Source organism: Lactuca serriola, chromosome 5, assembly GCF_051521515.1.
Source record: "Lactuca serriola cultivar US96UC23 chromosome 5, Lser_US96UC23_V15, whole genome shotgun sequence".
NCBI lineage: Eukaryota > Viridiplantae > Streptophyta > Magnoliopsida > Asterales > Asteraceae > Lactuca > Lactuca serriola.
In genome coordinates, this window is record NC_136412.1 from 43,039,520 (window position 1) to 43,063,998 (window position 24,479).

General features: G+C 36.8%; 1 protein-coding gene and 1 non-coding gene across 2 annotated transcripts; one reads left to right on the top strand and one right to left on the bottom strand.

Moving 5' to 3' along the window:
• Window positions 1-19,788: 19,788 nt before the first annotated feature.
• LOC145056081 (small nucleolar RNA R71) lies at window positions 19,789-19,894 on the bottom strand. The gene has a single exon (XR_013685618.1). It is a non-coding gene; the product is annotated as a small nucleolar RNA R71 (small nucleolar RNA).
• Window positions 19,895-21,086: 1,192 nt separating this feature from the next.
• On the top strand, window positions 21,087-21,581 carry LOC145049475 (uncharacterized). The gene has a single exon (XM_078997874.1). The coding sequence runs from the start codon at window positions 21,087-21,089 to the stop codon at window positions 21,579-21,581; it is 495 nt and encodes a 164-aa protein (XP_078854000.1).
• The last annotated feature ends 2,898 nt before the right edge of the window (window positions 21,582-24,479 follow it).

Below are 24,479 nucleotides of genomic sequence, written 5' to 3' on the forward strand. Positions count from 1 at the left end.
TAGTCATTTTAATACAAGACGTCAAAAAATTTCATTAAATTTATAAAAATGATATTTTTATCCTTTCTTTTTCTTTTTAAATTATTTTTATGTTTCCTGATTATTTCGATAAACTATAAGGACCATTTATGTAATTTAATCTAAAATTTATTTCTTTAGATCTGTAAATTCACCGTCCTAATACAAATCATCACTTTCATTGTCCTCCTAAACTATGGGTGTTTCGAAGGAACCAAGCAAATCCCGACATTAGTGAGAATTATCGTCCAAATGAGTGGGTGGTCAATGATGTCCAAGATGCGTTTTTCTGGTGACCCTCACAGCTACTAGCATTTCTTATTTTTCGACATTTTTTCGTTAGTCAACGCATATATGGAAACTCTCATTGATTCCAATTTCGGGAATTACTACATTAGGGGTGTTATTGAGGTCGTCTCCGACCATGGCAGTCAAGGATTTAGTTCCTGTCCTAAAGTGGTAATCACCACACTTAGTCGAACTGATTTGCGACACTAGGAGTAGTTTTCATGGTCAACATACCAATTTGGAGTTAGGGTTCCAATTTCCGACGTTTATGAGGACGAATTTTGTAGGAAACGACTTTATAATATTCAGTTTGATTAAAAACTACAAATTTAAGATTCTTAATTGTGTGGGTTTCCTTAAATTGGGGGTTGACTAGTTTTTAACATAATTTATGGTGTCGATAACTTCACGAATCTAGTAAAGCGACAACATTCGTGTTTTCACTATATGGTTTGGCAGGCAAGATCAAAACGAAAGTGTTGAAATGACTGACATCACTAAGAATGATGTTCATGCTTCAATTTATTTTTACCATTCTCTCTAATTGAATCCTTGGAGTTTTTAGGCACATCAACAATGGAAGAAAGCAACATTTGGCGATGTTGAAGAAGTTGGTGACGGTGGTGAAATGGTTCGATGGTTTATGAGATCTAGACAATAGTATCGAGCTTGTTATGTGGGAAATATTTTAGAGGAAGATTTATGATAAATTACGTAAATGGTACTTGGAAAGTATTTATAAATAAAGATATAAAAAAGTTAAAAGGGTAAAAAGGTCATTTGTATACATTTAATGGGAATGTGGTTATTTATAATGGCTTTAGGGATGATCAATGTAATTCAAGTGTAACACTCTGTTTCAAGTCGTTTCTTAATTTGGGGTCGTGACCCGAAGATCAATTGTCATAAGGCATCGAGCTTTGGGAAAGATAGGTTTGGACCTATTTGGATGTGGGTAATGTAGATTATGGAATCCAAGAGTTTGATTTGTGATTTGGAGCTCAAGGGTATAATGGTAAAAGTGATGGTTCGGGCCTTTCTTGAATTAATGATTTAAGTACGGAAGGTTTTAAGGCAAAGGAGAATGGCTAGGAGTGTAGTGTTTCTCATTACCTTTCCGAGCATATAAAGAACGACGAAAACGAATTTGGATGAGGGAGTTATGGCCAGTAGAAGTTACAAAGATTTTGTGCTAAGCCGAGTACGCTGTGCATACATGGCGTACGTTGGGCGTATTAGGCAGGAGTTATCGCGGATAACCAGTCTGGTATGCGGGGCATACACGACCCAAACTCAAACCCTAATTTTGGGTCTTGGACCCTATTTAAAATCCTTAACTCATTTCCAACCCTTATTAATTCTTATCTTCAGCCTCCATCCTCTCTAACCCTAAATTCGAAACCCTAGCCTTCTTTGAAAGATTGTTGAGCTTTTGATTTTTGGTGCATTTGGAAGAAGAATAACTCTTTAGAGAAGTGTTGGTTGTCTTGGAGCTTGTAGATACAGGCCTTGTTCATCTTGATCTAACATCTGGAGGTATAAAGTTTTAATCTTGATGGTTCATTTGTTAGACCTTGTCTATGTTTCTTGAGAGTAAATGCTACTCCAAAAGTTTTGGGTTGTTTATTTTGATGTTTTGAGGTCCCTTTTTCATAAAGTTTGCATCTTGCTGGTTGTGGTCCAACTATGCATGAGTTATTGACCTCTTAGTGAAGCTAGTATACTAGGTTTGGGTTTTGGGTTTCTTGGAGCCATGCAAATGCATCAAGTTGATGACTTTATTGATTAAGACACCCATTTGAATTAGATCTAAGCCTTGGGTGTAAAGTCTTAAATGATTAAGCACTTTTAAGTTAGTCATTGGTCATTTTTTTATGTTATGAAGCTTAAAGTTGGTGTTTGGCTCAATTAAGTCATGTTAGGTCATAAAGTCACGAACTTTATGAATCTAGACGTCCATTAGGCTTGAACTTGAGGATTTGGTATTTTGGTCTTAAAGGAATAAGACCTACGGATGGAGTTAGGGTTTAAGCACCATACGTCGAGCGTATTGAGGTGGTATGCGGGGTGTACGCACCAAGGTGCCTTAATGGTCCTTTTTGGGCCTTGGGCCTTTTGGGGATTTGGGTCATGAGTTATTGGGTCGGATATGGGAAGGGTAAAATAGTCTTTTACCTATTTCAAAGATAGAATATGAATTAGACCTTGGATTAAGAGAATTACCTTACTTATTGATCTGATTAGAGATAATTTGGATGTGTTTAGTGTAAGGAGCCCAGTAGCAACAACGTGTTCGATTTGGTTATCTCTAGATTGAGGTGAGTCTCTTCACTAAACTCATGGGTCAAAGGCACCAATGTCGGCCCACTGGATTATGTTTGTAGGATGATAGTTATATTCGTGACAATCACTGTTATGTTTGTATGTGCTTGTTGTCTCTGTGACTCTTGCTGATATGATTGTATGTTATTCGTAAGGGATGAAATAGACCTAATACCAATTCAAAAAGACCGAAGGGGGTAAAATAGACCTAGTACCAATTGAAAAAGACCGAAGGCGGTGAAATAGACCCTGTACCGGTTGAAAGAGACTGAAGGGGGTGAAATAGACCCAGTACCGGTTGAAAGAGACTGAAGGGGGTGAAATAGACCCGATTATGTTTTTTACTATTATGTATGTATGGTATGGGGTATTTTGGGGAACTCACTAAGCTTTGTGCTTACAGTTTATGGTTATGGTTTTAGGTACTTCCAGTTCGAAAGGGAAGGGCCTGACTTGATCACAACGCATCCACTTATGTTTCTGTACTTTTATGATTTTGGGATTGTACTTTCATAATTATTTTTACTATGATATACTTTTGAATGGTTGATAAGAATAAATGGTGTTTATGGGTTGAATTAAAAAAATGAAAATTTTACCTTATGATTTTTGGTTCGTTACAAGTTGGTATTAGAGTCTTGATTTGAGGGATTCAGACACACTCTCGAGTGTGACTAAACTCAAACTGAGGGATTGATAATCTTTTGAAAGAAAACAAATTTCTGAAAGATTTTTTTCTTAAAGAAAAAGGGTGTGTGATGTGTGCAATCGGTCGAGCTCAAGTAAGTGATTTCAAGAATACCCATACATGTGGATATGTTATATGTTATGAGAATTGCATGCTAGATTATGGCTAAGGATCTGATCAAGATTTCATGTTACTTGAGCTTTTAGAACTGCATGCTAGTAAGGATTTTAGATGATTGGGATAGAATGGCCTGATTAGGTGATGTGCTGGTTAGTTTTTTTGATGCCAAAATGTTGCAGGCTTTCTTCTTTGTAGGACTCATACTAATGTGAGATAATTATTCCATGAATATGTTAAGTTGCATGTTGCAAAGGTTAAATAATCGTAGAGTGATGGATTTGACCCTATTATGCAGCTCTTGTCTAAGTCTAGCCATTATAGGGTTGAGTCCTTTACTTGAAGGATTATCTACACTTTGTTGCTTGTGATTGTATTCATGAAGTAGTTAGCTAACATTAGTGGGAGCTCTTCAGCGGCTGATGGTAGGGTGAGGATGAGGAACCGAGGAGATCCTAGGAGGTGTTTTAGTGGGTATGGATGCATTGTTCATCAGGTATTTAGAGTACCGATTTGAGAAGGTGGCTTAGAGGATTCAAGATAATTCTTTAGGAAAGTATAGATAGGTGTGGAAGGTAGTATTAGGCTCGTACTACTGAAAGCACAGGATCCATACTCGGATTGAGAGGAGTCACGAAGAATCTAGGAAACTTGTGGGATGTTGATTCATTGAGTATGCTCTGATATTTTTATGGTTGCTTTTCAGTATGGTGATGAGCACTCTTGACGGAGGATCTGGTTCAGGATCTGGTGTTGGCACCGAGTCGATGGATGAACGAATTCGGGAATTCATCTCGTCGGAGATCACCTCCGGTACTTTGGAGCAGACTCATGAGATTTTTGGTACGATCAAGGAAGGCATCATGGAGATTATACATGAGTGTCAGAAGATGTACCACATTGGGATTATGGAGTTGCTTGATGAGCGACTCGAGGCCTTTCGGGACGAGATCGCGACAAGAGAGTTGGGAGCGCGGACTCCCTTATTTCGGGAGAGGGCTTTGTTAGTTCTATAGTATGCGACTGACAAGAAGATGAAGAAGGTGAGGTATCATGATATGTTGAGGGATGACATCGGTGAGTTTGTGAGTTTGTCAAGGTGCAAGACCCTGGATGATATGATTGCTATAGCCCAAGAGTGGGAGATTGATTTGGAGCACCTCAGGAAGAGGAAGACAGACCGGATTCAGATTGTAGTGGGTCAATCAAAGAGGCCCAGGACTCAGGATTCGTCTTTGGGAGGCCAACAGGGTTGAGGCCGCTGTGCCAGGTGTGGGAGGACCTAGGAAATGCTATCGAAAGACAGGGAGGAGATGTTTCAGTTGCAGTCAGATGGGTCATTTCATTAGGGATTGCCCTCGAGGATTGGTTTCGATGTGTTTTCACTGCAATCAAGTGGGCCACAAGAAGGCCGACTGTCCGTTGCTGATGAGTGGATCAATGAAGGCACTTGCTCTAGCTACTTTGAGGATCCCTAACAGTTATAAGTGTATGGCGGAAGCCCCAACAGTAAGGAGCCTAGCATTGCAGCCTCAATCGGGAGAGGCCATAGTTTCATTAGATGTTATCACGTGTATGTTATATTTTGTTCTTCTAGTGCCTTAACGGTGTATTTATATACTTTTGAGTCATGTGCTTGCATGTGTAATACGTTACCTTCATTTTAGTTTCCCTGTAATTTTTTGGGTAGTAATATCAAGGTTCGTTATATGCCATTTTGCATGTCGAGAGTTACAAGTGGTGCACATCTTGTTGAGCTAGATTTAGATTGGCAGGTATTTTGTTATAGACCATTGATGGAAGTGAGTTAGGGGTAAACTTGGAAGATCAGTAGTTGGATCAGTGTGTTAGTTTAGCATTGGGGTAGAGGAAGTTGTAGTGCAAGTTCGTTTGACTTTGGAATTCAAGATAGATGTAGGGTGCAAAGGATTGATTTGTATTTGAATGCATGAGGGTTGCCTTTGGGTCAATGTTCTCAGGAAGTGAGGGTAGTGATGGGTTTAGAGCATACAAACAATCCTATCGGTGCATGCAACCCTAGATTTGTTGGATCTATGTTTTCTGTATTAGACATACAAGCATTGAACACAAAAACTAGAAACCCTAGGAGGCATGTATTATTTTCAAAAATAACAAAACATGGATTATAACACATAACTTTATTGTTATATTGTAATAACAATCGGTTCCTTGAAGACCTTGAATTTTGAGAACAAGTGTCATACCTCTAACGGCTCACAAACACACTATGCGAGAGGATGAGAGGAGAGAGGAGGAAGCTCAAGAAATTCGGATCTTCTTAATCTAGAGGCTTAGAGGCTCCTTAAATAGTTGTTCGTTGCTTAAAGACAAAACTAGGGTTTGCGGGAGGAAACCCTACTTTCCATCTTAAGGCCTAAGCAGCCCATGGACTACCATTCCTTTAGGCTTTGGATGAAAACTCTAAGGGCCTCCCTAGAGGTTTTTGTCCAACCCTCCAAGGTTGGTCCAAGAGCCCAAAACCACAAATATTAATTAATTGCTAAATAGCCCATGTACTTTTAATTAATTCCTTTAATCCCAAAATTAATTACAAATTAATTTCTGATTAAATATTAATTAAATAACATGTTTTTTTAACTAATATATTATTTTCATAATACATTAATAAATCATTTTTCTATAATAACTTATTATTCCAAATAATAAATTCTTCCTCTTTCTCAATAAGTTATTTAGTCTAGTCGCTAATGTGAAGGCAACCCAAAAGGACTGTGTTACTATCAATTCAAGTACATACCAATTATAGTAATGGGCTTAGACACCTAATCCAGCAGTCTCCCACTTGGATAAGTCTAATAATTATAATTGCAAGTATAAATTTAAATTTTGATTATCAAATTGTAGCTCTCAAAGTTACTGTCGAACTCTGACTCAGTCAGTTACGTGTCCTTAGATAAGTGATCAAATATTCCTCCATTCTACAAGATATCGAAAGGACATGAGTCATGGATTATAATCAATTTCTCTGTCCAAGATTTGTTTCCTAATTTCTGATTTATGACGACTGATTCAGATTACTAATTGAACACATGAATTCAGTCCAGGCTTGGCCAAGCGCTTAACATGTCATCATCAAATCATTGAAGGACCCACATATATCGCTTTTCCCATTAGGGCAAAAGGAACGGATAAACTTCAACTTATATTCTTGCATTATTTACTCATCAAATTACGCACAACAATATGTTTTATAACATCAAGTTACTGATGCGTTTACGTATTATCAATGCACAACCAACTCGTAAACAACAACTCATATATCTTTGTTTCAAGAATATGAAATATTATCGTCTCAAAATAGCTTGTGATAAACTCCATGAAGTGATTCTATGAGCATGGGTTTATCAAATACTTAGAATCACCATTTCAAAAGTACTCATGAACATTGCAGCAAAACCATTGCTATGTCTAATGTCCATAGACAATATACAATTCAATTCATGACAATCTTAATTCGCTACTTACTTCCAAAAGTATGAACGACCGTGGATATTTGAATAATTCAATTATTCAGGAAGTAAAACATGCGAAGTGAAACACAATAATAACCTAATTAACTATGGTCTCAAAGCTATTGAATATAAATAAAACTCTTATTATTTAATCGCCATATTAATTAGACTTTATTAATTGTATAATGTTTCGATTATTCAACTAGACACTTGAATTAAACATTAGTCATGCCACGTTCTAAACATGCATACTATGTCTTTCTATGGTCCTTCCTTTCTGAGAAGATTGATTGAACATTATTCCAATGATTCTCATTTCACAATTTCAAATCCTTATTACATGTATAAGAATTCCAAATTCCTGTCATCCTTAAATGTGTTAGAGTCTAACCTTGCATGCAATATCCTTTTGTGATGACGTGGCGTCAAAGTCACCGAGACTATAACCAACGATGTCACAAAATGCTCCATTAAAACTTTATTACTAAAACAATTTCATGGTAATGAAGTATCAAATTCAAGGTAACTCCTTGAACACCTTCCTTGCATTAAGGTTTCTAACCCACATGTAGATTTCAATAACCAACTCCTATTGTGGAAATATTTCCATATTTCCATATGACCATCAATTATTAACAAGAATCACCTCCACTTAGAATTATGTCAATATGATCCATCCAACTACTATACTTCCAACTGTCCATAAGCAACTAAATATTTGGTAAACGTCAGACTGTTCTTGACAATTGTTTAACAACTTTAGTCACATCTTGTTCTAGCCCTTTTTCCCTCTAAATGCCCTAGTTATTTGGAAAAATCAGAACAAATGAATATTATAACATAAATACCTGATAGCCTCTTGCTATAATATTTTCATATATCGAATTTCCTTTGTTAAATCATTTCAACACAGTATTCATATATGACTAAGTTTTATTAAAACTTCAATCTAAACTTTTAGATTTGAAATGAAGTATAAGAGCTTTCTCCCCTAAATCTTTCTATAGCAACACAATTTCCAAACTTTGAGATTTGCAAATTTGAAATCTTTGTTTCCTACAACTAGTATTGCCAACCTACAATAATCAGCATACCAAATATGCTCCCACTAGCATAACAATTATGCTCCCTACTAGCTACGACATGCACCCAAAAATCAACTGGACTTCTAGAAATCAATACTCTTGACTTCCTTACTAAAGTTCAGATTTCTGATACGTGATGCTTTGATAAGTCTTCATCTAGACTTCTCAATCTCTTACACCTTTCATTAGATTTAAAATCTCTTACTCAATCTCGAACTGTTTCTTGCCATTTCTCATAATTCGAACTACAAAAGGGATTCCGTAATCATATTATGAATTTAAGATACAATTAACACAACCACTAACCATAATGATATTAATATGATTTAAAATCTACTAGCGAAGTGTTTCCTCATAATCATCTTCATGAATTAGAGCAAAACCTTTTTCCACTTAGATTTTATGGGGTATATGTTCATATCTATGTGAATATATCCTTTTCAACCTACAATCATAAGATAAGGTTGAGGACAAAACCAAAATCAAATTTTGTTTTCCTTTCATGGACTGAAGTTTGCTCATTCTTGAGTTCTTACCTTCTGGTAGTACAAAGGCCTACCAATGCTTCCGTGTTGTTAACCAGTTCACCCATATTAATCAATGGACTTTCACTGACCAATGTGCTCTACCTTTTGCAGTCAAATAAGAACCATAGAACTCATAAACATTTCCAACTCAACTAGAAGATGCATAGAAACAAGAATATGTCAACTTAACACGATAGGTTACCAACCTCAGGTCGTGTGCTAGTGATAACTAAAAGGTTTATTCTTAATTGACTCTTGAAACTTTTCAAGATCATTAAGACTACCACTGACTTCTTGACATATAAGTTTCTCTCTCAAGGAACACTCCTTGACGAGAAAAAACAAATATTCAAAAGTTAGCGTGGATTCTTGACAAGAAAACACTTCATGGAATTGGTCTTAGTTCATCCTTTATTTTAACCAAAACATCATAACTTTTAATTCCAAATGTGCTAGAGTAAGAAAACATTATTACTCCACATTTCATGAGGTGTTATAAGCCTACTTGGTATAGAATGAGTTTCAAGATACGATTCGAAGTTACTAGAGTTTGACTCTAAAACTTGATTAGAAAACGAAGTGTGACTCGTCTCTTGATTGAACCATTTCAACAATATCTTACTCCTCTTGTTAGTCAAATAATTTTACTAAGATGTTCTTAGAGGATCAATTTGTGACATGATTCCACAATCATTAAGATGATCACAAACACGATACTAAAGTACTCTCATTTCCGTTCAGATTGGAGAAACCTTTATCTTTCCGCCTAATAGATTCACGATATTGCCATATTTATACATATTTTTAAGCAATATTTGAATACATTTTTATACATATTTTGGTTATCTACATAGATAAATGGTACTTATAAGATTACATTACATTTTGCAGCCAAAAGAAGTCATCTTGAAGAATAAGGACTAAAAGCGACAAGGATCGGAACTTTGAAGGTTAAAAGCTTAAAAGATGAATAAATCAGCAAAAATTCATTCTCATGACGTGAAGAGTAATTGTTGGATTAGGTGTCTAAGTTCATAACTATTTATGGGATGTACTTGACCCGGTTGGCATGGTCCATTTGGGTTGCATGGCATTGCAACACTTGGATAAACTAAATGAGAGAAAGGACACTTATGGTTTATTAATATATTATAAGTTCTAATATATTAATAATATTATTTAATTAGTTTTGATCAAGAATTAATTTAGAATTAATTTGGTGATTAAAAGGAGACTAATTAAATATATGGGGTTGATTGTGTAAATCATCCATTCTTTTATAGTGGGCTAATGATCCATGGTTTATTGAATTGGGCTAAAACCCATAAGGTGCTCCATGGAGGTTATGAACCCATGGATCTTGGAATATGAAAAGCCATGTCAACTAGGGTTTACATGTTGTAACCCTACTTGTGACACAACTATAAAAGGACCCCATGGGCTACCAAAATCGACACTATGTGTAAAACAAGAGTTGTGGTGTTGTGTGAGACATTTGAGGCATCACATTTGGGGTGCTAGGCTCACAAAGTTCTCAAGGAATCCAAGCAACAAAAAGGTATGTTATCCTACTATCTTTTATGTTTCATGTTCCCCATGCCATGCTAGTTAGGTTAAGAACCTTGGAAAATTAAATTTGCATGTATCTTAGTAAAACATAAATCCAAGGTTTCTAGGGTTGCATGTACACCTTAGGAGTGTTACAATGCTCAAAACCCTTCAATGGTATCAAAACCTAGGCTTGTTTTCTTGATACTTGATGCAAACTTGTTAAAAAATCGATGAAACTGCTTTCTACTGAGTGAACTCGCTGAGTCCATGAGGGCACTATACGAGTTCATGTGTTATTTCATCCTACTCGTCGAGTATGTTCATGCACTTGACGATTAGGAGGCCCAGAATGCAGTTTTTCGAGTTTTGATGTTGGAAATAGACTAGAATCATTACCCTTAAATGTTTTTGACTTATAAAACTTGTTTTTGATGTGGTAATGATAATGCTAATCCATTTACAATGGTAATTATCAAAATTTCAAGTTTTATATGTGTTTTTTATGATTCTTGAAATTGCTGATATGAATGTTCATACACTTATGAGTTTAGGAGATCATAGGAATTATTTGCAAATAGCCTTTTAGTTTAATTCTTGATCTTGAAGTGTTTTAATGGAATCCATAATTTTTCCTCAAGTTATGGATTACTAAAAGTCTTCCTTTTAAAGTCCATTGATAAACACATAGGTTACATAAAATGAAGACTCTTTCATTTTAATAAACCATTAACTCATAAGTTATGAAGTTGAAAAGTTTTGAAAGTTACAAAAGTTGCCCTCAAGTTTTGGAACATGTAAAGTCACCTTAAAAACTTTAGTTCCAACCCCTAGAATTTTAAAAGTTAAAATTCATCCCTTATACTTTATAATATTATAAGTTTATATATATATATATATATATATATATATATATATATATATATATATATATATATATATGTATAAGAACAAGTCGTTTTACCGTTAGTAGGCCTCATTCACGAAGCCGGTTTATAAGGGGGTATAAGGTTGTTGCCTATAAAATGTCAGCTTAATGGGTGTCCATTCTCACCCACCGCTTCCTTGACTGGTGGAGGGTCATTAACCGAACGGGTAGGACAATGACTTTAAATTCTCATTAAAATTAGTGATTATTAGAAAGTAATTAAACGTTTTTTTTTAAATTCCCAATCTTAGTTACTTTAGGAAAATATGAATTTGGTGCTAATCCATGAAATTACACTCTGCACCTTGATTAAGTCGTTAGTGGAGCATGTGTGTTTAACTGACACACTAACTTGGATTTAACAAGGTAGGAAAATGGTGGCTTAAGGTTTATCATAGATTGGTGGAGCGCGTGTGGTTAACCGGCACATCGGTTAGGTGATAAACATTGAGAGTACCAAGTAATTTGCATGGTTATTCACACCTTTTTCTGTGATCCTCGGTATCCCAGTCACAAAACTTGAAGGGCACATTCGAGATTGAAACATGCCATTGAAAAGTTCAATGAATCTCAAAAGAATCTAGGAGTTTCAAAACCAATTAAAACCTAATAATACATTTCGTTTTCATGGTGGAAATTGGTGAATCGTCATTCACCTACCTTCAAATATTTTATAGCTTGGATTACAGCATCCCTCTTCTAAGTTATAAAATATTGTGTTAGGTCCTAGCCTTAATATTACATTTGGGTGTCTTATTAAGGACTATCTTTATATCTAATCTAAACTTGTCCTTCTTTCTTTTCATATGTCTTCCAACAATGCTGCTTCTAGCTCAAACCCTACCAACTCCTTCTTTCTCATGAACCTTTGTAAGAGAGTCATTTTTGATGGATCCAACTTTAATGATTAGATCAGGAACATCAGGATGGTCACACGGTATGAGGACAAGGAGCTAAAGGATCTTGATGAGTCTACCGCTACTCCCGAGGAGATCGCTGACTTTAGGGCACATGAAAGAGATGCTACCAAAGTGGCATGTATCATGTTGGCCACGATGACAGCCGAGCTCCAAAAGTCCTATGAGGACTTTTATCCTTTTGAGATGCACCGGGATTTGATGGACAGATACCATCAGAGTGCTCGTCAAGAGCGATATGAAATAATCTCCTCCATGATAACAACCCAAATGAAGGATGGTGAACCCATCACGGGCCACATGCTGAAAATGCAAAGATTCATGGACCTTTTGCTGAAATTGAATGTGAACTTCCCCAAGGAGTTGGCAATTGACATCATATTGCACTCCTTACATCCTTGTTATGATCAATTCTGAATGACCTATCACATGAACAAGGAGGAGGTCACACTCACCAAACTTCAAGGACCGCCGAAACCGATCTTAAAAGTAAATCAGTTGTTACCACTCCTACTCCTACCGCCACCCCTGTACTGTCTATCTGGCAAGTTAAATGGAAGAAGAGGAAGATCCCTTCGAAGGGTACCAAGGGAAAGTCCCTTGATGGATGCTCTTCAAGTATAACCAAAAGTGGTTCTGTCACTCCTTCATCCAACCCTAAAGAGGCTGAATGCTTCTATTGCCATGAAAAGGCACACTGGATGCGAAACTGCCAAAAGTACCTGCAAGATGTTAAGGAGGGGAAAATAAAACCCAACCATGCAGGTATTTACACTATATTGTCTAATAATTCACCCCATTCTAATTCTTGGGTCCTTGATACTGGTTGTGGTATTCACATATGTTCTGATTTGCAGGGACTAAGAAGAAGTGAGAATGTGGAGCATGGGAAGATAAACTTAATCATGGGGAATAGGAAAGCTCCACCTGTCACCAAGATTAGAGTTTATTCTTTGTTGCTAAGTAGTGGGTTAACATTAGATTTGAATAAATGCTGTTACTCGTCTGAAATGGCAAGAAATATTATTTCCTTTCATGGTTTGTACAAACAAGGGTTTACCTTTTCGTTTGATAATGAATGTGGTGGTATTAATGCTTTCTTTAATAATGTTCTTTATTTTAAAGCATTACCTTGTGATGGTGTGTATGAAACTGTGTCGGTTGTAAATAACCTAGGAAATAATGTGTTGTGTATTGATTCTTCCAATAGCTTGGATAAAGCATAATTATGGCATTGTCGTGTTGGATATGTGAGCAAGAAACGCATAGGCCAACTCCAAAAGGATGGAGTCTTGGAGTCATTTGACCTAAATTCGGATGATAGTTGTGAATCTTGTTTACTTGGAAAAATAACAAAGTCACCCTTTACTGGTTCTTGTGCTAGGGGTGAGGGTTTGTTGGGTCCCATACATACTGATGTATGTAGACCCTTCAAAACCGCCACAAGGGATTCTAACCGCTTCTATGTGACTTTTACTGATGATTATAGTAGATATGGATATGTCTACTTAATCAAGCATAAGTCAGAAACCTTTGAAAAGTTGAAGGAGTTTAAACAGGAAATGGAGAATCAGTTGGGCAGTAACATTAAGATGTTTCGATCCGATCGAGGTGGTGAGTATCTTAGTATAGAGTTCCTTGACTATCTTAAGGAATATGGGATTGTCTCACAATTGACACCTCCCAGGACACCACAAATTAATGGTGTGGCTGAGAGGCGTAATCGAACCTTGTTGGGCATGGTTCGTTCCATGATGAGTCGAGCTTCGCTACCAATCTCATCTTGGGGGTATGCCTTAAAGACTGCCACACATATTCTTAATCTAGTCCCTACCAAAAAGGTTGCTAAAACACCTCACAAGATGTGGACCGAAAAAGTTCCCAATCTGGACCACATCAAGATTTGGGGTTGCGAGGCTTTTGTGAGGCCGAGACTCACGATAAGCTTGAACCTAGAAGTGAGAGGTGTATTTTCATCGGCTACCCACAAAAATCCTTTGGTTACCTCTTCTACAGACCCAGTGATAATGTGGTCTTTGTAGCAAGAAGAGGATTTTTTTCGTGAGAGAGTTAATAAGTTAAGGAAACAGTGGGAGGCAAATTGACCTTGAAGAAATTCAAGATTCAAGTGGTGAAGGAACCTCAAACCCTAGCAATCAACCCGAGGAGGAAACTCCTGTTGATTCGACTGACGAGTCTGTACCTCTGAGGCATTCCACGAGAGTTAGGAATGCACCTGAGCATTACTATGGTTTCCATATTACTGCGGAAGGTGATACATTTATCAGTGATAACACACTAGTAAGCCTGGATGAACCTAATAGCTACACAGAAGCCATGGCAGGCCCTGAGGCTGCTAAATGGAAAAAGGCTATGGACAGCGAGATACAGTCCATGTATGGCAATCAAGTTTGGAACCTGGTTGACAATGTACCAGGTCGTAAGACAGTCGTGTGCAAATGGATCTTCAAGAAGAAGACCGACATGGATGGTAATGTACACACTTATAAGGCGCAATTGGTTGCAAAGGGCTTTTCTCAAACTCTGGGAGTCGATTATGACGAGACCTTTTCACCAGTAGCAAAGATTAAGTCTATTAGGGTTATGTTAGCCATTGTTGCATTTCATGATTATGAAATATGGAAAATGGATGTCAAAACCGCTTTCCTTAATAGAAGGTTGGCTGAGGATGTTTACATGAGTCAGCCAGAGGGTTTTGTCAGTACAGAGTACCCTAATAGTGTGTGTAAGCTTGAGAAATCCATCTATGGATTGAAACAAGCACATCGCAAATGGAATCTTTATTTCGATGAGAAAGTCAAAGAGTTTGGTTTTTCGAGGAACGAAGATGAATCTTGTGTATATTTCAAGGCTAGTGGGAGTATAGTTAGCTTTTTGGTATGACATACTACTCATAGGAAATGACATCCCAACTCTGCAGGAAGTGAAGTCCTGGCTTGGGAAGTGTTTTGCTATGAAGGAACTTAGAGAAGCTGCCTATATCCTAGGGTTAAGGATTTTGAGAGACAGGAGTAAGAGAATAATTGGACTTAGTCAGAGTACCTACTTGGATAAGGTGATGAATAGGTTTAGCATGCAGAATTCCAAGAAAGGAGAGTTACCGATCCAGAGTAACGCCAAATTGAGTAAGACTCGGAGCCCGAGTATAGAGGCTGAGCTAGTAGAGACGAGTCAAGTACTATATTCTTCCGCTATAGGCTCGATCATGTATGCTATGCCTTGTACTCATTCTGATGTGGCCTTTGCTTTGAGCATGGTCATCAGATATCAAGGGAACCCTGGCAAGGCCACTGGACTGTGGTAAAGAACATTCTTAAGTGCCCGCGGAGGACTAATGACTGGGTCCTTTCCCTCGGTGGGAGTGATGACTTGAGAGTAGTAGGGTATATTGATGCTAGCTTCCAGACTGATAGGGATAATTTCCGCTCTCAGTCAGGCTGGGTATTTACCTTAAACGGAGGAGCAATTACTTTGAAAAGTTCCAAGCAGGAGACAGTGAATGATTCAACTTGTGAATCAGAGTATATAGCGGCAAGCGAGGAAGCAAAGGAGGCTATATGGCTTAAGAACTTTTGGAGACCTTGGAGTAATACCAGCTATAAAGGAGCCTATAAAGATTTTCTGTGATAGTGAAAGTGCAGTTGCCTTAGCCAAGGAATCAAGGGATCATGGGAGATCCAGACACATCAACAAAAAATACCATTTCATAACACATCGAATAGAAGAAGGACTCCTCATGGCAAAGAGGGTATCATTGGATGAGAACCCAACAGATCCCCTCACGAAGGGATTGGGTAGGGTTAAGCATCTTCAGCATGCGAGGCGCATAGAGCTAAAGAATGATATTAGTTTTAGAAATTAGATAGCTTTTGAAATTTGTCAAGTGTAATTTACATTCGATGATAAATAAAAGTTGTTGTTTATTTATAAGTTAAGTGTTGCTATCTTCTGTCAATCGTTTACTATCATTTCATTTTACATGTTTTGAGTTTCAAAATAATTATATTATGGTATATCATATTATTCAAATTATCCACAGTCGGTCATATGTTGGAAGTAGATATGAATCAAGACTGTCATGAAGCTTTCTTGTAGATGTCTAAGGTGTTGGACATAGCAAGAGTTGCTATAACACTCATGAGTGCTCATAAGTTCTGACTATTGGATTCAACCCACGCTCACTTGTATCACTTCATGGAATTTATATCGAGTGATCGTGAGATGGTAATATCATATAACTCTTCAAACCTAGAGATATGAGTTGTTGACTAAGAGTTGGCTATACATTGATTGCACGAAAATGCATTAGTAACTCAATGTTAGAAAACGTGCCTTTATGTATGATTCAAAAAGTAGTAGAACAAGCATATGAGTCGAAGTTTATTTGTTCCTTCTAGGATTAGAAGCGATATCTGGGCCCCTCGATGATTTTGTGTTGACCTATGTACCGGCCCCGATCAGAACTAAATTGATGTGTTCGATTAAGTTCTATGTCAAACAAATCGGAAATCGGGAAACAAATTGCTGCATAATAAGTATGAATATCATATAACTCTTCAAACCTAGAGATATGAGTTGTTGACTAGGATTTGGTTATACATTGATTGCACGAAAACACATTAGTAACTCAATGTTAGAAAACGTGCCTTTATGTATGATTCAACAAGTAGTAGAACAAGCATACGAGTCGAAGTTTATTTGTTCCTTCTAGGATTAGAAGCGATATCTAGGCCCCTCGATGATTTTGTGTTGACCTATGTACCGGCCCCGATCAGAACTAAATTGATGTGTTCGATTAAGTTCTGTGTCAAACAAATCGGAAATCGGGAAACAAACTGCTGGATAATAAGTATAACATTGCTCCATGTATTTGTCCGGCTGATATCTAGAACAGAGGATTATATGATCACTTATCTTAAATGGCGTCTCATCATCATCTCAGTTCCGCGAGACTTTGAAAGAGCTACGATTGCTGACCGGTTCCTGAAGTCATTCTTGCAGTTATAGTTATTAGACTTATCCAAGTAGGAGACTATTGGATTAGGTGTCTAAGTTCATAACTATTTATGGGATGTACTTGACCCGGTTGGCATGGTCCAGTTGAGTTGCATGGCATTGGAACACTTGGATAGACTAAATGAGAGAAAGGACACTTATGGTTTATTAATATATTATAAGTTCTAATATATTAATAATATTATTTAATTAGTTTTGATCAAGAATTAATTTAGATTTAATTTGGTGATCAAAAGGAGACTAATTAAATATATGGGGTTGATTGTGTAAATCATCCATTCTTTTATAGTGGGCTAATGATCCATGGTTTATTGAATTGGGCTAAAACCCATAAGGTGCTCCATGGAGGTTATGAACCCATGGATCTTGGAATATGAAAAGCCATGTCAACTAGGGTTTACATGTTGTAACCCTACTTATGACACAACTATAAAAGGACCCCATGGGCTACCAAAATCGGCACTATGTGTAAAACAAGAGCTGTGGTGTTGTGTGAGACATTTGAGGCATCACATTTGGGGTGCTAGGCTCACAAAGTTCTCAAGGAATCCAAGCAACAAAAAGGTATGTTATCCTACTATCTTTTATGTTTCATGTTCCCCATGCCATGCTAGTTAGGTTAAGAACCTTGGAAAATTAAATTTGCATGTATCTTAGTAAAACATAGATCCAAGGTTTCTAGGGTTGCATGTACACCTTAGGAGTGTTAGAATGCTAAAAACCCTTGAGTAATGTCTCACGACGTGAGCATGGGGATTCTAGAAGATAAGCATCCGATAGCAGGAATCTGTGTTCGATATAGATCAATACTAAGCTCACGACATGAGATGCCTTTGTTCACAACATGAGGAGGGTGATTTCGAATATTATAAATACTCTTGATTCTTACGGATTTTAGAGGTTAGCTGGAGAGAATAGAGATTCCAAAAGTCGTTTTTCAGAGGAAAAGAAGGCAGAAACCAAGGAAGAAGATATACTTTATTCTTAGTTTGGTACACTGCTATGTTTTTAATTATGAAGTTTACTTGTTTGATTGTTTCTATGAGTAGCTAAATCTTCCTACTCCTGTTAGCTAAATGAAGCTAGAACTTATGGTTTAGTTATGTTAGTATGGATTTTTCTAGTTGGTTAATGGCTTGTGTTTGATTGTTTATACCTAACATGCTTAATTTGATACTAGATTGCTTTAATTCATATTTTGTGTCGTTTAGTGATCATTAATCTGCATGAATTTGATTACCTAGTAATTTAGTGACCATTAGATTATTAGAGCTAAAATCGAACCAATCTTAGATAAGTAACTAAAGTATTGAATGTGGTTGTGCTGGAAAACACATATTATGACCATAATTGTGTTTGTTAACTCAATCTTACATAGCTCCAATCCTAGCTAATAATTCATTATGTGTTAAATTATGTATGACCATGCATAGCTCTAAATGAATTAATTTAACATTAGTAAATTTGGAATCGAATTGCTAATAATAAATTAATTGGTAACCAATGGGAATTGTTCATAATTAATAGCTAACTATTGAGGGAAAGTGGATTCGAACTAACAGAAGTGTTTTGAATAATTAATTGAATAGCTGTTGAGAAATGAAGTTTTTCTAAACTTGCAAAATTAGATAAAAACCATTTTACTATTGCTTATAATTTTAGGTTAATTTAATAAGTAAGTAGGTTAGAGAATTAATTTCATTCCCTGAGATCGATACCTGACTTTTGTGCTATACAATTTGCGAAAGGGTACACTGCCCTGGGTCGAATAGCTAGTAGAATAGTAGATTAAATTAGGTGTAGCTATTTGCACACATCAACTTTTTGGCGCCATTTCCGGGGAACGACTTATTTGATTGTGAAATTTATTTGTTTTATGTTAATCCATCCTTTTTGTGGGATAAAACCTGCAAAAAGTTAATTTTTTGCATTAGTTTTTTATTGCAATACTTAACTCATGGCGTGACTCTTAAGCTCACGATGTGAGATCAATCATTTTTGTTTTTCGTTTCTGTTTAGATTAGTTGCGACAACACGAGGTGGTGCCCTATACCACGTCGTGGTAAGCAGTCAGTAAGCATTTTAAGTAGTTTTTATTCGTTTTTATGTTTTTGTTTTTGTTTTTGTTGCTGTAGCTCATGACCCAAGGGTGCAACACACATTTGATACCACCGCTTGAAGATCCGTAGTCTGCCCTTCACAAAAAGATGGATAAAAACGTAGGAGAAAACCAACCGCCAAAGAAGTCACCTTTCAAAGACTTGAAATCAGTTTTTGGAAAGAAGAAAGGAAAGAATGTAGGAGAGTCGAGTAATCAAAAGAAGGACGAGAGCAAGATCAAAAGCTTTGAACAAAATCCTAATCCAAAAAACCCCGAATACCAGACTAAAACTGAATTTGAAGAAAGCGATTTCAAGGACGAGCAAAATAACGAGATGGAAAACATTGTTGATATGTCCATTGAGGCATATAAGAAGAAAATACGAGAGGACACCGGTCCCGGTCTAGTGCAGCCCACGATTCCAGCCGCTACCACATTCGAGATGAAGGGACACATTTTGTCCGCACTAAAAGAAGTACCATTTTCTAGGAAGGATCATGAGGATACTTACAAGCACCTAGATGAAGTCAATGACATTGATGACTATTTTAACATCCCAAATGTTCCACGAACTACAATTTTGCTAAGGATATTTCCCATTAATTTCAAGGGAGCCACTAAGAATTGGCTAAAAGCACTTCCACCCGGTGCAATAACTACTTGGGTGCAGATGCGCGAGCAATTTTTGGAACACTTTTTCCCAACTTCCAAAGTTGCTAAACTCAAGAAAGCTATAGCGAATTTCGAACAACAACTGGGGGGTCACTATATGAAGCATGGGAATGCTATAAGGGATTGATAAGGAGTTGCCCCCAAAATGAATTGAATGAGCAAAAAGAAGTTTCTATTTTTTATGATGGGGTTAATGTCATGACAAGGCAATTCCTTGATTCTCAAGGGCCATTGACTAAGAAAAATATGGCTGAAATCAAGGAATGAATTGAAGAATTTTCCAAGCATTCTCGTGAGTACCATAATCCTGGACATGATGGGGCAAAAAGGATTGGTAGTGGAATTTTTGAAGATATGGCAGCTGTGTTAGCCATGCTAAACACTATGGACCAAATGATGAAAAAGATGGACCAATCAATTCATACTATTAGAGTTAGTTGTGAAAGATGTAATGGTCCACACTTGACAAAAGATTGCCACTTGGATGATAATGGAAATAAGAAGGTGCAAGTTTGCTATTCGAGTGGAGATAAGTATGATGCAGATTAGAGGAAACCAAAGAAAGAGTAGTTTCCATAAAATGAGTATAATAAGAAAAAAGAAGATAAGTATAGGCAAATTTATAAAGGCTTTTATCAAAAAGAGCAACCACCTGAAAAGAAATTTGATCTTGCGTCCATGATAACAAGATTTATGGAGGTTTCAGAGAAAAGACACAATGAGACCGATGAAGCGATAAGGGAACAAAAAAAATCTCATGAGAGAACAACAAGCTTTGCTGAGGAATCACCAAGCATCGATCCAAAATATCGAAGCCCAACTTGGACAACTAACCACTTTGGTAAATGAAAAATTATCTCCAAAAATTCCCGATAAAAAGCCTCAATCACATGTAATGGTGATAGAAACTGTAGAGGATACCATCTCTGAGTTCCTTGAAGCACTTGAAGTTGATCCACATCAGACCGGACCAAAGCCAAAGAAGTCCAAATTCGAAGAAAAAAATGTTGCTGAAACTTCGAACTCACGACGTGAGCATCCAAGGCTCACGACGTGGGGAGGGTATGATCATAAAAATTCAGCTGATGTGCAAGCTTATCGTCCTCCGCTTTCGTTTCTGTCTAGAGCTCATATTCATCCAATGGAGCAAGAACACTTAAAGTTTATGGAGCAAGTAAAGGCTATTTCAATTAATACCCCTTTCATTGAATCATTGTCCCAAGTTCCTGAATATGCTAAGTTTTGCAAGATCTACTTGACACTCGCTAGCAGCTAGAGAAGAATTCCAAGGTGATTCTTAGTGAGCAGAGTTCTAAAGTAATAAAGGGAGAGTTACCAAAGAAAATGGGAGATCCTGGACGTCTCACTCTTCCATGTGAATTTGGAAATAACACAAAGACTTATGCCTTAGACGATTATGGATCTAGCATAAATCTAATGCTTTTTTTGTTCTACCAAAAGCTAAATCTTCCAGATTTGAAGGTTATAAGAATGCCAATTCACATGGCTAATCGTTCAGTGACACATCCAAGGGGCATTGTGGAAGATATTTTGGTAAAAATTGGGAAATTTGTTTTTCCAATTGACTTTGTCATTTTAGATATGAAGGAAGATGCAAATGTCCCAATAATTCTTGGTCGCCCTCTGATAAATACTTCTAGGGCTTTGGTAGACATTCGCGAGTCCAAAATTACTTTGAGAGTGGGAGATGATGAAGTTACCTTTGGGATAGAAGATGGATTTCAAATGGTGATGCTCAAGGTGAAGTCTTCAACATTGATAAAGAAGATGAGCTTGAAGAATTGGAAAAACTTATGGAAGAAAAGATTCAACAAGTAAACCGCACAAAACCAAGAGCATCCATTCCAACTATTTTTGAAGTGATTGCTTATAAAACTCGAACTTCTTGGGTTAGTTAGGAAAGGGAGGAAGACTTAGTATCCAGTGATGAGGAAAAAGTTACTTCAAAATTAAAAAGTTCAATTATGGATAAGAAGGATATATAATTAAAGCTTAAGGATGAAGGAAAAGAGGGACATAAACTAGTGGAGAATAAAGGAGTTAAATGAAAGCTTGAAAAAAATGATGTGAAAGGTAAAATGGAAAATTCTAAAAAGGCATATCTTAGAAGAGTTCAAGCTTACAAAAGAAGGTGGAAGGAGCAGTAAATACAAGTGGTGTTGGGAAAACCTACAATTTCAACGTGAAGTGGCACGAAGTCGGGCTTATGACTCCAACAAAAAGAAGCGCTTCTCGGGGGGCAAACCGAGCTTGGTTTGCGATTTTCTTTTCGTTTTTGCATTTAATTTAGTTTTTGCATTTTTGTTGAATGTTAGGATATTAATCATCAAGTCATCTAATTTATAATAAAAATCAAGTGTGGGGTCCTTGAAAATTGAGTGATGATTTTTAAGAAGAAAAAAAATGGATTTTAAATGAAAAAACCTCGAAAACATGTCGTGGTCCGTGGCCCACCTCGTGTTTATTTGAAAAGCCCCAGATTTTTCAGCCCAGACCATACTCACGATGTGAGGCATAAAGCTCATGACGTGAGTATCACAAAACACGGGACCACTGATTAAGTTACCAGAACAACATTTGACTATCCTTATTCTATCTCACGAAGTGAACTCAGACTCTCTAGCCCCCCCCCCCCCCCCCACATTTGATTTTGGCGATATCATCCACCATCCACTTTCTTGCATACGTAATTTTATTTTAAGGTAAACAATTAGTTATCTTAATGCTTGACTGATTTACTAGATTAAGGGGTCAGGGTTTATACTCATATCTTCAAGATTTGCAACTACTCATGATTTTGTGCGAAATATGACTTGCATGTTGCTTATTCGTGTTTAGAATTGCTATTTGACAAAACCATATGTGATATTTACACCTTTTTTTCTTAGAATTTGGCTCGATTTTGGAATTAAACCGACCTACGCACCAAACTCACGACATGAGTTTGACCTTCACGAAGTGAATACTGGAATTCAAAAATATTTTATGCTCTGATTAATATGTCATGGTTGTTGGTGTTGGGTTTTGTTATTTTGCTATTTTTTCAGAAAAATGGGTCCTAGGAGGGATGTTGAAGAAGCATAAGGTGGTGTTGCAAACTTACACCCGTTTTATACCTTCCCGACTAACATATCACACGAAGTGTATAACTGGTATACTAATCGATTGGGATGGCTTCATAGTCGATAGTTCGCGGTGGCCCCCACAATTAATTGGATTAAGCTAAGGGAGTTGTGATTGCTTGATTGGTTGAACTCGTTTCTCACCAAAACCTTTATGGGGAATGGGATAACTTTTACATGAAAAGGCTAGAGCAATTTATTTGCAATTCAAGAAAAAGTTTATAAGGAGCTATGTGTCGAGTTTTTCTCAAAACTGGTCTTCCAAGATAATGTGGAAGACCCCAATTTCCCCCAAGCTTTGGTTTTCCGTTTAGGAGGGGAGTATCGGGAGTGTAGTCTTGCTGAATTTGCGTGGAGTACCTACTGATCCATTTCAGAGTAGGGTGGGTACGTATTTGGATAATCTTTGTGGAGGAGTAAACTACAACACCCAAATTCTCGACACTTTATATGCACATATGAATGTAGTGAGACCTCCTACAATACCACCCCAATGCCCTTACATTCCAACATGGGAGGAGTTATGGATGCCACGTGGAGATGGAGCTGGAGGAAGCGGAATGCATGGTGAGGAGAATGATGATTAATTTTTATCCTTTTATTTTAGTTTTTGTCTAGTTTATTTTCGGCGTGTTTGATTTTGGTTTGATTTGGTTGTGTAACAAAACTTTAAGATTGTTATGTTTCTTTTCCACTTCCTTTGGTTGTTTATTTACAGAAATTTGTAAGAGAAAAACGCAAAAGACAATAGAGAATTAGAGATATGAGAGCGTACACAAGCTTTAGCCAAGTATTTAGAGTCGAGAGTCGAGACCCACAGTCTTAGATAAGTGTGGGGTTAATCGAGAGAGTAGCAAGTATAGAGAAGAGTCATGTTATATAGAGTTTAAGAAGGGTCTTAATCTGTTAAGACAAAAGTTTGCATTCCAGTTATTGAAAGAAGGCTTTACAAAACAGAATTCTGTGAGACCCAATACTCACGACGTGAGCACATCTATCTCATGTCGTGAGCCTGATATCGATGATTTTCGGAAATTGATTTTCCACAACATCACATCGTGGATTCTATACCTCACATCGTGAATCCCAAATTTCTACAAAATTAAAGACCGTTATTCCATATTTATTTCATGGGTCACTATTATTATTTCGGCGATATAATGAAGTAAGTTATGACTCTTTCTCTCAACCATGCAATGTGGCATATGCTTTCCCACATTGGTCTCTTATGCTTTGAAGATTTTCTACACCACGTTTATTGAAGAATCAAATCTCGGATTCAAATTTTTGTCGTCACATTAACATATCTCATTTGTTGAAGATCCAAGTTCCATATTAGAAGATGACAAATTCAAGATGTTCAAGTTTTCCACACTTTCATAATCGATCTCGCAACTACTACCCCAGGGGAGTTTGTTCTTTCTCCATTTTATTGCTTTTGAATTACTTTATGCATACAATGAGGGAATTGTATGTAATAAGTGTGGGGTAGGGGGTCGAAAAAGTAAATTGCTAGAAAAAAATTAAAATTTAAAATTTTGAAACATTTAGAAATCAATTTGGAAAAATAATCTAAAAATTCAATCTAGTAAGA